At 47.5% G+C, this 14,335-nt stretch overlaps 1 protein-coding gene across 1 annotated transcript in view; it reads left to right on the top strand.

Annotated features, from left to right (window-relative positions):
• The window catches only part of LOC106563966 (V-set and immunoglobulin domain-containing protein 10-like 2), a 147,454-nt gene that overhangs the window by 88,004 nt on the left and 45,115 nt on the right, over positions 1-14,335 (top strand). The window contains exon 3 of the mRNA XM_045688924.1: positions 3,579-3,854. Within this exon, the coding sequence (XP_045544880.1) occupies positions 3,579-3,854 (276 nt within the window). The remainder of the gene's footprint in view (positions 1-3,578; positions 3,855-14,335) is intronic.

The raw sequence follows: 14,335 nt of genomic DNA, 5'->3' as shown, positions 1-14,335 counted from the left end.
GATCTGGGGACCCATGCCAAATCTTTTCATTCTCCTGAGGGGGAAAAGGTATTGTCGTGCCCTCTTCACGACTCTCTTGATGTGTTTGGACCATGATAGTTAGTTGGTGATGTGGACACCAAGGAACTTGAAACTCTCGACCCGCTCCACTACAGCCCCGTCGATGTTCGGCCCGCCTTTTCCTGTAGTCCACGATCAGCTCCTTTGACTTGCTCACATTGAGGGAGAGGTTGTTGTCCTGGCAGCACACTGTTCTCTGACCTCCTTCCTATAGGCTGTCGTTGTCGGTGATCAGGCCTACCACTGTTGTGTCATCAGCAAACGTAATGATGGTGTTGGAGTCATGTTTGGCGAACATGGTGAACAGGGAGTGGTGAACAGGGAGTACAGGAGGTGACTAAGTACACACCCCTGAGGGGCCCCAATGTTGAGGATCAGCGTGGCAGACGTGTTGTTGCCTACTCTTACCACCTGGGGGCGGCCCGTCAGGAAGTCCAGGATCCAGTTGAAGAGGGAGGTGTTTAGTCCCACGGTCCTTAGCTTAGTGATGAGTTTCATGGGCACTATGGTGTTGAACGCTGAGCTGTAGCCAATGAACAGCATTCTCACTTAGTTGTTCCTTTTGTCCAGGTGGGAAAGGGACGCGTGGAGTGCGATTGAGATTCCGTCATCTGTGGATCTGTTGGGGCGGTATGCAAATTGGAGTGGATCCAGGGTATCCGGGAGGATGCTGTTGATGTGAGCCATGACCAGCCTTTCAAAACACTTCATGGCTACCGACATGAGTGCTACGGGGCGGTAATCATTTAGGCAGGTTACCTTCGCTTCCTTGGGCACAGGGACTATAGCGGTCTGCTTGAAACATGTAGGTATTACAGACTCGATCAGGGAGAGGTTGAAAATGTCAATACACGTCCTGGTAATGAGTACTTTGAGTACACGTCCTGGTAATGAGTACTTTGAGTACACGTCCTGGTAATCCGTCCCTGTCACGACTTCGGCCGAAGTCGGTTCCTCTCCTTGTTCGGGCGGTGTTCGGCAGTCGACGTCACCGGTCTTCTAGCCATCACTGATCCATTTTTCATGTTCCATTTGTTTTGTCTTGTTTTCACACTCATGTTCCATTTGTTTTGTCTTGTTTTCACACTCACCTGGTTTCAATTTCCTAATTATATGTTGTATATTTTCCCCGTTTCCCCCGTGTCCTTGTCGGGAATTGTTTATTGTAAGTTTGTGTGCTATGTGTTACTGGTGCGCTACGGGTTTTGTACCCATGTGTTTGTTGTTTTAAATACCGTTAGTTTTATATATTAAACTGCTCCGGCTATTCACCAAGTTCTGCTCTCCTGCGTTTGACTTCCCTACCACCAGTTACGCACCCCTTACAGTCACGCCCCGCGGCTTTGTGAATGTTGACCTGTTTAAAGGTCTTGCTCACATTGGCTACTGAGAGCATTATCACACAGTCATCCAGGGCTGGTTCTCTCGTGCATGCTTCAGTGTTGCTTGCCTCGAAGCGAGCATAAAAGGCATTTAGCTCGTCTGGTAGGCGTCATTGGGCAGCTCGCGGCTGGGTTTCTCTTTGTAATCCGTAATAGTTTTCAAGCCCTGCCGCATCCGACCAACATCAGAGCCGGTGTAGTAGGATTCAATCTTAATCCTGTATTGACACTTTGCTTGTTTGATGGTTCGTCTGAGGGCATAACGGATTAGTGTCCCGCTCCTTGAAAGCGGCAGATCTAGCCTTTAGCTCGATGCGGATGTTGCATGTAATCCATGGCTACTGTTTGGAATATGTGTGTACGGTCACTGTGGGGACGACGTCGTCGATGCACTTATTGATGAAGCTGATGACTGAGGTGGTGTACTCCTCAATGCCATTGGATGAATCCCGGAAAATATTCCAGTCTGTGCAGCAAAACAGTCCTGCAGCGTAACATCCGCGTCATCTGACCACTTCCGTATTGAGCGAGTCACTGGTACTTCCTGCTTTAGTTTTTGCTTGTAAGCAGGAGGCCGGAGGATAGCATTATGGTCAGATTTGCCAAATGGAGAGCGGGGGAGAGCTTTGTATGCATCTCTGTGTGGAGTAAAGGTCGTCTAGAGTTTTTTTTACTCTGGTTGCACATGTGACATGCTGGTAAAAATGTGGTAAAACTGATTTAAGTCCCCGGCCACTAGGAGTGTCACTTCTGGATGAGCATTTTCTTGTTTGCTTATAGCCTTATAGAGTTGGTTGTTGAGTGCCCTGTAAATAGCCTGTTATTGTTATGTAATAGTAATAGTAGTTTTAGTATTGTTAGTAGTAGTAGTGCCAGCGTCTGTGGTTTGAAATACACTCCTACGAATAATATAGATGAGAACTCTCTTGGTAGATAGTGTGGTCTACAGCTTATCATAATGTACTCTACCTCAGGCAAGTAATACCTAGAGACTTCTTCAATATTAGACATCGCGCACCAGCTGTTATTGACAAATAGACACACACCCCCACCCCTCGTCTTACCAGACGTAGCGTCTCTGTTCTGCGGGTGCATGGAAAATCCTGCCAGCTCTATACTATCCGTGTCATCGTTCAGCCACAACTCAGTGAAACATAAGATGTTACAGTTTTTAATGTCCCGTTGGTAGGATAATCTTAATCGTAGGTCATCAATTTTATTTTCCAATGATTGCATGTTAGCAAGTAGAATGGATGGCAGGGTGAGTGATTCTCAGAAGGCAGCCCGATCTGCGCCCTCTTTTCCTCAGTCTTTTCTTCACACAAATGACAGGGATTTGGGCCTGTTCCCAGGAAAGCAGTATATTCTAACTCGTCGGACTCGTTAAAAGAAAAAGTTTCTTCTAGTTCGTGGTGAGTAATCGCTGTTCTGATGGCCAGAAGTTATTTTCGGTCATAGGAGACGGTAGTAGCTACCTTATGTACAACATAAGTAAAAAAATAAGTTACAATCAACACAAAAAAACGAACAAAATAGCACAGTTGGTTAGGAGCATGTTAGTCAGCCATCCTCTTCGGTGCCATCTTATCATCTTATTAACTGACTAGTTAAATAAAATAAAAAATTCAAAAAAATACTACTACTACTACTACTACTATAATACAACTCCTACTGCTACTACAACTCCTACTGCTACTACTATTACTTCTACTACTACCACCGCTACTACTACAGCTACTACTACTACCATACCACTACTACTACTGCTACTATACAACTCCTACTGCTGCTGCTACTACTATTACTACTACTACTACTACTACTACTACTAATAATAATAATGTACTAATATGACTGTACTACTAATACTACTTCTGCTACCACTACTACTGTTACTACTACTACTACTACTACTACTACTACTACAACTATGATTAATGCTACTACTACTATTACTGCTACTACTACTACTACTGTATTACTACTACTACTGCTACTACTATTACAACTAATATTACTATTACTACTACTACTGCTACAACAATTAGTACTACTACCACTACTACTACTACACTCGTGTGTGTGTGTGTGTGTGTGTGTGTGTGTGTGTGTGTGTGTGTGTGTGTGTGTGTGTAGTCCCTGTCAGTAAGCCCTATATTCTGCTGAGTGATGCGTCCCCGGCGGAGGGATCTTTGGTGTGGCTGCGCTGCGGCCTGGAGAACGGCACAGGGCCGCTTTACTTCCTGTGGGAGCATGAGACGCACAGCGGATTGGTCAGCACCGTCTCCCAGGGCAACAGCAGCGTGTTCAACATGACAGAAGTCAACCGTAACCACACAGGCTGGTATCGTTGTGGGGCACGGAACCAGGTCAACCAGGAACGGTCCGACCGCATCTGGCTGGACATCATCTGTTAGTATACACACTACACACTGAACACTACACCCTAAACCCTACACACTACCTCTAATGATGAACCCTAACTTCTAACCCATCTGGCTGGACATCATCTGTTAGTATACACACTACACACTGAACACTACACCCTAAACCCTACACACTACCTCTAATGATGAACCCTAACTTCTAACCCATCTGGCTGGACATCATCTGATAGTATACACACTACACACTGAACACTACACCCTAAACCCTACACACTACCCCTAACGCTAAACCCTAACTTCTAACCCATCTGGAGTGACATCATCTGTTAGTATTAAGCCTGTCAAGTGTTAACACCTAGCCTGCTATCGTTAATAAATTATTAAGGCAAGACATGATTAGCGGCGTAATTTTTTAAAATGCTGTCAATTGCATCTCCATATCTTTACCGCACTGAACCTTTTTTTAGCAAACATTTTTCCGCTTGGACCTTTTAAGCACATCACTACACGAAACACTGCTCTCCCTATCACACCTCCTCTGTCTGCTCTCCCTCTCACACCTCCTCTATCTGTTCTCCCGCTCACACCTCCTCTGTCTGTTCTCCCTCTCACACCTCCTCTATCTGTTCTCACACCTCCTCTGTCTGCTCTCCCTCTCACACCTCCTCTATCTGCTCTCCCACTCACACCTCCTCTATCTGTTCCCCCTATAACACCTCCTCTGTCTGTTCTCACACCTCCTCTATCTGTTCCCCCTCTCACACCTCCTCTGTCTGCTCTCCCTCTCACACCTCCTCTATCTGTTCCCCCTCTCACACCTCCTCTGTCTGCTCTCCCTATCACACCTCCTCTGTCTGTTCTCACACCTCCTCTATCTGTTCCCCCTCTCACACCTCCTCTATCTGTTCCCCCTCTCACACCTCCTCTATCTGTTCCCCCTCTCACACCTCCTCTGTCTGTTCTCACACCTCCTCTGTCTGCTCTCCCTCTCACACCTCCTCTATCTGCTCTCACACCTCCTCTGTCTGTTCTCCCTCTCACACCTCCTCTGTCTGTTCTCCCTATCACACCTCCTCTGTCTGTTCCCCCTCTCACACCTCCTCTGTCTGTTCTCACACCTCCTCTATCTGTTCTCCCTATCACACCTCCTCTGTCTGTTCCCCCTCTCACACCTCCTCTATCTGTTCTCCCTATCACACCTCCTCTGTCTGTTCCCCCTCTCACACCTCCTCTGTCTGTTCTCACACCTCCTCTATCTGTTCTCCCTATCACACCTCCTCTATCTGTTCTCCCTATCACACCTCCTCTATCTGTTCTCCCTCTCACACCTCCTCTGTCTGCTCTCCCTCTCACACCTCCTCTATCTGTTCTCCCTCTCACACCTCCTCTGTCTGTTCTCACACCTCCTCTATCTGTTCTCACACCTCCTCTATCTGTTCCCCCTCTCACACCTCCTCTATCTGTTCTCCCTCTCACACCTCCTCTGTCTGCTCTCCCTCTCACACCTCCTCTATCTGTTCTCCCTCTCACACCTCCTCTATCTGTTCCCCCTCTCACACCTCCTCTGTCTGCTCTCCCTCTCACACCTCCTCTGTCTGTTCCCCCTCTCACACCTCCTCTATCTGTTCCCCCTCTCACACCTCCTCTATCTGTTCTCACACCTCCTCTATCTGTTCTCACACCTCCTCTATCTGTTCTCACACCTCCTCTATCTGTTCTCACACCTCCTCTGTCTGTTCCCCCTCTCACACCTCCTCTATCTGTTCCCCCTCTCACACCTCCTCTATCTGTTCCCCCTCTCACACCTCCTCTGTCTGCTCTCCCTCTCACACCTCCTCTGTCTGTTCTCACACCTCCTCTATCTGTTCTCCCTATCACACCTCCTCTATCTGTTCTCCCTCTCACACCTCCTCTGTCTGTTCTCACACCTCCTCTATCTGTTCTCCCTATCACACCTCCTCTATCTGTTCCCCCTCTCACACCTCCTCTGTCTGCTCTCCCTCTCACACCTCCTCTGTCTGTTCCCCCTCTCACACCTCCTCTGTCTGTTCCCCCTCTCACACCTCCTCTATCTGTTCCCCCTCTCACACCTCCTCTATCTGTTCTCCCTCTCACACCTCCTCTGTCTGTTCCCCCTATCACACCTCCTCTATCTGTTCTCCCTCTCACACCTCCTCTGTCTGTTCTCACACCTCCTCTATCTGTTCTCCCTCTCACACCTCCTCTATCTGTTCCCCCTCTCACACCTCCTCTGTCTGTTCCCCCTCTCACACCTCCTCTATCTGTTCCCCCTCTCACACCTCTATCTGTTCTCCCTCTCACACCTCCTCTATCTGTTCCCCCTCTCACACCTCCTCTGTCTGTTCTCACACCTCCTCTATCTGTTCCCCCTCTCACACCTCCTCTGTCTGTTCCCCCTCTCACACCTCCTCTATCTGTTCCCCCTCTCACACCTCTATCTGTTCTCACACCTCCTCTGTCTGTTCCCCCTCTCACACCTCCTCTATCTGTTCCCCCTCTCACACCTCCTCTATCTGTTCTCACACCTCCTCTGTCTGTTCCCCCTCTCACACCTCCTCTATCTGTTCTCACACCTCCTCTATCTGTTCCCCCTCTCACACCTCCTCTATCTGTTCTCCCTCTCACACCTCCTCTGTCTGTTCCCCCTCTCACACCTCCTCTATCTGTTCTCCCTCTCACACCTCCTCTATCTGTTCTCCCTCTCACACCTCCTCTGTCTGTTCTCCCTCTCACACCTCCTCTATCTGTTCTCACACCTCCTCTATCTGTTCTCACACCTCCTCTATCTGTTCTCCCTCTCACACCTCCTCTGTCTGTTCTCCCTCTCACACCTCCTCTATCTGTTCTCACACCTCCTCTATCTGTTCTCACACCTCCTCTATCTGTTCTCACACCTCCTCTATCTGTTCTCCCTCTCACACCTCCTCTGTCTGTTCCCCCTCTCACACCTCCTCTATCTGTTCTCCCTCTCACACCTCCTCTATCTGTTCCCCCTCTCACACCTCCTCTGTCTGTTCCCCCTCTCACACCTCCTCTGTCTGTTCTCCCTCTCACACCTCCTCTATCTGTTCTCACACCTCCTCTATCTGTTCTCACACCTCCTCTATCTGTTCTCCCTCTCACACCTCCTCTATCTGTTCTCCCTCTCACACCTCCTCTATCTGTTCTCCCTCTCACACCTCCTCTATCTGTTCTCACACCTCCTCTATCTGTTCTCCCTCTCACACCTCCTCTATCTGTTCTCCCTCTCACACCTCCTCTATCTGTTCTCCCGCTCACACCTCCTCTATCTGTTCTCCCTCTCACACCTCCTCTATCTGTTCTCACACCTCCTCTATCTGTTCCCCCTCTCACACCTCCTCTATCTGTTCTCCCTCTCACACCTCCTCTATCTGTTCTCACACCTCCTCTATCTGTTCTCCCTCTCACACCTCCTCTATCTGTTCCCCCTCTCACACCTCCTCTATCTGTTCTCCCTCTCACACCTCCTCTGTCTGTTCTCCCTCTCACACCTCCTCTGTCTGCTCTCCCTCTCACACCTCCTCTATCTGTTCTCCCTCTCACACCTCCTCTATCTGTTCCCCCTCTCACACCTCCTCTATCTGTTCTCCCTCTCACACCTCCTCTGTCTGTTCTCCCTATCACACCTCCTCTATCTGTTCTCCCTATCACACCTCCTCTATCTGTTCCCCCTCTCACACCTCCTCTATCTGTTCTCCCTCTCACACCTCCTCTGTCTGTTCTCCCTATCACACCTCCTCTATCTGTTCTCACACCTCCTCTATCTGTTCTCCCTATCACACCTCCTCTATCTGTTCTCCCTCTCACACCTCCTCTATCTGTTCTCCCGCTCACACCTCCTCTATCTGTTCTCCCTCTCACACCTCCTCTATCTGTTCTCACACCTCCTCTATCTGTTCCCCCTCTCACACCTCCTCTATCTGTTCTCCCTCTCACACCTCCTCTATCTGTTCTCACACCTCCTCTATCTGTTCTCCCTCTCACACCTCCTCTATCTGTTCCCCCTCTCACACCTCCTCTATCTGTTCTCCCTCTCACACCTCCTCTGTCTGTTCTCCCTCTCACACCTCCTCTGTCTGCTCTCCCTCTCACACCTCCTCTATCTGTTCTCCCTCTCACACCTCCTCTATCTGTTCCCCCTCTCACACCTCCTCTATCTGTTCTCCCTCTCACACCTCCTCTGTCTGTTCTCCCTATCACACCTCCTCTATCTGTTCTCCCTATCACACCTCCTCTATCTGTTCCCCCTCTCACACCTCCTCTATCTGTTCTCCCTCTCACACCTCCTCTGTCTGTTCTCCCTATCACACCTCCTCTATCTGTTCTCACACCTCCTCTATCTGTTCTCCCTATCACACCTCCTCTATCTGTTCTTCCTCTCACACCTCCTCTGTCTGCTCTCCCTCTCACACCTCCTCTGTCTGTTCTCCCTCTCACACCTCCTCTGTCTGTTCTCACACCTCCTCTATCTGTTCTCCCTCTCACACCTCCTCTATCTGTTCCCCCTATAACACCTCCTCTATCTGTTCTTCCTCACACCTCCTCTATCTGTTCCCCCTCTCACACCTCCTCTATCTGTTCCCCCTCTCACACCTCTATCTGTTCTCACACCTCCTCTATCTGTTCCCCCTCTCACACCTCCTCTATCTGTTCTCCCTCTCACACCTCCTCTATCTGTTCCCCCTCTCACACCTCCTCTATCTGTTCTCACACCTCCTCTATCTGTTCTCACACCTCCTCTATCTGTTCTCCCTCTCACACCTCCTCTATCTGTTCTCACACCTCCTCTATCTGTTCCCCCTCTCACACCTCCTCTATCTGTTCTCACACCTCCTCTGTCTGTTCCCCCTCTCACACCTCCTCTGTCTGTTCTCCCTCTCACACCTCCTCTATCTGTTCTCCCTCTCACACCTCCTCTATCTGTTCTCACACCTCCTCTATCTGTTCTCCCTCTCACACCTCCTCTATCTGTTCTCACACCTCCTCTGTCTGCTCTCCCTATCACACCTCCTCTATCTGTTCTTCCTCTCACACCTCCTCTATCTGTTCTCCCTCTCACACCTCCTCTATCTGTTCTTCCTCTCACACCTCCTCTATCTGTTCTCCCTCTCACACCTCCTCTATCTGTTCTCCCTATAACACCTCCTCTATCTGTTCCCCCTCTCACACCTCCTCTATCTGTTCCCCCTATCACACCTCCTCTGTCTGTTCCCCCTCTCACACCTCCTCTATCTGTTCTCCCTCTCACACCTCCTCTGTCTGTTCCCCCTCTCACACCTCCTCTATCTGTTCTCACACCTCCTCTGTCTGTTCCCCCTCTCACACCTCCTCTATCTGTTCTCCCTCTCACACCTCCTCTGTCTGTTCTCCCTCTCACACCTCCTCTATCTGTTCTCACACCTCCTCTATCTGTTCTCCCTCTCACACCTCCTCTATCTGTTCTCACACCTCCTCTGTCTGCTCTCCCTATCACACCTCCTCTATCTGTTCTTCCTCTCACACCTCCTCTATCTGTTCTCCCTCTCACACCTCCTCTATCTGTTCTTCCTCTCACACCTCCTCTATCTGTTCTCCCTCTCACACCTCCTCTATCTGTTCTCCCTATAACACCTCCTCTATCTGTTCCCCCTCTCACACCTCCTCTATCTGTTCCCCCTATCACACCTCCTCTGTCTGTTCCCCCTCTCACACCTCCTCTGTCTGTTCTCACACCTCCTCTATCTGTTCCCCCTCTCACACCTCCTCTGTCTGTTCTCCCTCTCACACCTCCTCTATCTGTTCCCCCTCTCACACTCCTCTATCTGTTCTCACACCTCCTCTGTCTGTTCCCCCTCTCACACCTCCTCTATCTGTTCCCCTCTCACACCTCCTCTATCTGTTCTCACACCTCCTCTGTCTGTTCCCCCTCTCACACCTCCTCTATCTGTTCTCACACCTCCTCTATCTGTTCCCCCTCTCACACCTCCTCTATCTGTTCTCCCTCTCACACCTCCTCTGTCTGTTCCCCCTCTCACACCTCCTCTATCTGTTCTCCCTCTCACACCTCCTCTATCTGTTCTCCCTCTCACACCTCCTCTGTCTGTTCTCCCTCTCACACCTCCTCTATCTGTTCTCACACCTCCTCTATCTGTTCTCACACCTCCTCTATCTGTTCTCCCTCTCACACCTCCTCTGTCTGTTCTCCCTCTCACACCTCCTCTATCTGTTCTCACACCTCCTCTATCTGTTCTCACACCTCCTCTATCTGTTCTCACACCTCCTCTATCTGTTCTCCCTCTCACACCTCCTCTGTCTGTTCCCCCTCTCACACCTCCTCTATCTGTTCTCACACCTCCTCTATCTGTTCTCCCTATCACACCTCCTCTATCTGTTCTCACACCTCCTCTATCTGTTCTCACACCTCCTCTGTCTGTTCTCCCTCTCAAACCAGCTGATCCACTTACATATCTGTTCAATCTAAACCTGGAATGTAATGCAATTGCAAGGATCTGGAAATCAGCATTTGTCCTACCACTTTTAAAAGGGGGTGATCCAACTCTTTTAAATAATTATAGGCCAATCTCAAAGCTGTCCCCCCTGGCGAAAATACTTGAAACCTTTGTTAGTGAACAGCTAAAATAGTTTTTATATACTAACTCTATTTTATCAATGTACAAATTGTGCTTCAGGAAGAAGCATAGCACAATTAAAGCAGCCATTAAGGTTTGACATGATATCACTGAAGCCCTTGGCAGAACTAAGGGCACTCAATTTGATGGGCTCATGTCTGTTAAATTGTCTGTCTGTAACGGTGTGATCCAGGGCACTGCACTTGGTCCCCTCTTATTCACTATTTCTATCAATAATTTAGACAAAAATATGAGAAATGCGCACCTTCACTTTTTATGCTGATGATACTGTTATTTATTGTTGTGCCTCGTCTCTCACAAAAGCATCCAGAACTTGCAAACTGTTTTTTAAACTGTTCAAGATACCTTGTGTCAATTGAAGCTTATTCTCAATGCTGACAAAACTAAACTAATGGTGTTTTCTAATTGACACCCTTTCTATCACATCTGCTCCGGCTCTCCCTCTCTGGCGCTGGAGGGCGCCGGGCTGCCCTTCTTTACACGCTTTAGCGCTCACTGGACTCACCTGGACTCCTTCACTTTGTTGATTTCCTTCCCTACTTCTGTCTGCTCCGACGTTTGTTCCCTGTGTCAGCATTGATGTCGTTATGTGTTCATGTCCAGATGCTGTCCTGTCCTGTGCCATGTCCGTTGGTAATCGCGCTGCGCGGATCCCGTAACCGGGATCAACATCCAGCAAAAAAATCAGAGCGCCATATTCAAAACCAAATTTAATAATTTCTGTTTCTCAAACATAGGACTATTTTACACCATTTTATAGATACACTTCTCCTGAATCGAACCACGTTGTCCGATTTCAAAAAGGCTTTACAGCGAAAGCAAAACATTAGATTATGTTAGGAGAGTACATCGACAAAAACAACCACACAGCCATTTTCCTAGCAACTAGCATGCATCACAAATACCCAAAACACAGCTAAATGCAGCACTAACCTTTGACGATCTTCATCAGATGACACTCCTAGGACATCATGTTACACAATACATGCATTTTTTGTTCGATAAAGTTCATATTTATATATAAAAACAGCATTTTACATCGGCGCGTGACGTTCAGAAAATACTGCCGGTGAATCAGCACCACAATTTACAAAAATACTTGTCATAAACATTGATACAAAATTAAACTGTCATTCAAAGAATTATAGATGAACATCTCCTTTATGCAAACGCTATGAAAGATTTCAAAAAAGCTTCACGAGGAAAGCACTCTTTGCAATAATCTGAGTACTGAGCTCAGAAAAATACACTAGGCTATACAGATAGCCGCCATCTTGGGGACATCTAAAATCATACATTGCATTAGAAATATTCCCTTACCTGGGATCATCTTCATCAGAAGGCACTTCCAGGAATCCCAGGTCCACAACAAATGTTGTTTTGTTCGATAAAGTCCATAATTTATACCCAAATAACTCCTTGTTGTTTGTGCGTCCAGTAAGCTACTCCAAGTGTAGAAAGCGCGCGGACGATGTCGCAACGAAAAGTTTAAAAAAGTTGTATTTACGTTCGTTCAAACATGTCAAACGTTGTAAAACATCAATCTTTAGGGCCTTCAGAACGTGAAGATTCAATAATATTTCAACCGGACGGTTCCTGTGTCTTGAAAAAGGTTTTGGAACGGGAGGATCCTCCCTCGTGAACGCGCCCCAAGAAGTGATGTCACCCCCTGCCTCAACAACTTCCCCTCCTTGTCATTCGGGCTCTGTTCATCGTAGAAGCTTCAAACAACTTTGTAAAGACTGTCGACATCTAGTGGAAGCCGTAGGAAGTGCACAATTATTACTACGTCTCTGTCTATTCAACAGGAAACGACTTTAAGATAGCCCATGCATCCAGATTTCCACTTCCTGGTAGGATTTCTCTCAGGTTTTTGCTTGCCATATGAGTTCTGTTATACTCACAGACACCATTCAAACGGTTTTAGAAACGTCAGTGTTTTCCATCCAAATCTACTAATAATATGCATATCCTAGCTTCTGAGTTTGAGTAGGAGGCAGTTTAATATGGGCACATATTTTTTCCGAAATTGTCAATACTGCCCCCTATCCTTAAGGAGCTGTAAGAGGTTCTTAATTTGCTGTTCAATGTGTGTTATCCTGTGATTCCTGTGGTTTTTACTAGATTACCTGTAGTATTTCATGTAGTCTGTATGTAATGGTGTAATGACTTGGTGCTGCCTATCTAGGCATTGACGCTCTTGAAAAAGAGATTTCAAATCTCAATGAGCACTTCCTGATTACATTTAAAATTAAATTTAAAACATGAGGGAGTAGACCTACCGAAACATTGATAAGAGGAACTAGGTCTACTGAAACATTGATAAGAGGAAGTAGGTATACTGAAACATTGATTAGAGATAGTAGGTCTACCGAAACATTGATAAGAGGAAGTAGGTATACTGAAACATTGATTAGAGATAGTAGGTCTACCGAAACATTGATAAGAGGATCTAGGTCTACTGAAACATTGATCAGAGGAAGTAGGTATACTGAAACATTGATTAGAGATAGTAGGTCTACTGAAACATTGATTAGAGATAGTAGGTCTACCGAAACATTGATAAGAGGATCTAGGTCTACTGAAACATTGATTAGAGATAGTAGGTCTACCGAAACATTGATCAGAGGAACAAGGTCTACTGAAACATTGATCAGAGGAACTAGGTATACTGAAACATTGATTAGAGATAGTAGGTCTACCGAAACATTGATCAGAGGTAGTAAGTATACTGAAACATTGATAAGAGGAAAAAGGTCTACTGAAACATTGATCAGAGGGGGAAGGCCTACTGACACATTGATAAGAGGGGGAAGGCCTACTGACACATTGATAAGAGGGGGAAGGCCTACTGACACATTGATAAGAGGGGGAAGGCCTACTGCAACATTGATAAGAGGGGGAAGGCCTACTGCAACATTGATAAGAGGGGGAAGGCCTACTGCAACATTGATAAGAGGGGGAAGGCCTACTGCAACATTGATAAGAGGGGGAAGGCCTACTGACACATTGATAAGAGGGGGAAGGCCTACTGACACATTGATAAGAGGGGGAAGGCCTACTGACACATTGATAAGAGGGGGAAGGCCTACTGCAACATTGATAAGAGGGGAAGGCCTACTGACACATTGATAAGAGGGGGAAGGCCTACTGACACATTGATAAGAGGGGGAAGGCCTACTGAAACATTGATAAGAGGGGGAACGCCTACTGACACATTGATAAGAGGGGGAAGGCCTACTGCAACATTGATAAGAGGGGGAAGGCCTACTGCAACATTGATAAGAGGGGGAAGGCCTACTGCAACATTGATAAGAGGGGGAAGGCCTACTGACACATTGATAAGAGGGGGAAGGCCTACTGCAACATTGATAAGAGGGGGAAGGCCTACTGCAACATTGATAAGAGGGGGAAGGCCTACTGCAACATTGATAAGAGGGGGAAGGCCTACTGCAACATTGATAAGAGGGGGAAGGCCTACTGCAACATTGATAAGAGGGGGAAGGCCTACTGCAACATTGATAAGAGGGGGAAGGCCTACTGACACATTGATAAGAGGGGGAAGGCCTACTGCAACATTGATAAGAGGGGGAAGGCCTACTGCAACATTGATAAGAGGGGGAAGGCCTACTGACACATTGATAAGAGGGGGAAGGCCTACTGACACATTGATAAGAGGGGGAAGGCCTACTGACACATTGATAAGAGGGGGAAGGCCTACTGACACATTGATAAGAGGGGGAAGGCCTACTGCAACATTGATAAGAGGGGGAAGGCCTACTGCAACATTGATAAGAGGGGGAAGGCCTACTGACACATTGATAAGAGGGGGAAG

This window comes from Salmo salar, chromosome ssa11, assembly GCF_905237065.1.
Source record: "Salmo salar chromosome ssa11, Ssal_v3.1, whole genome shotgun sequence".
NCBI lineage: Eukaryota > Metazoa > Chordata > Actinopteri > Salmoniformes > Salmonidae > Salmo > Salmo salar.
The sequence above is the reverse complement of the archived record's forward strand: the minus strand, read 5'-3'. Positions and strand labels throughout refer to the sequence as shown.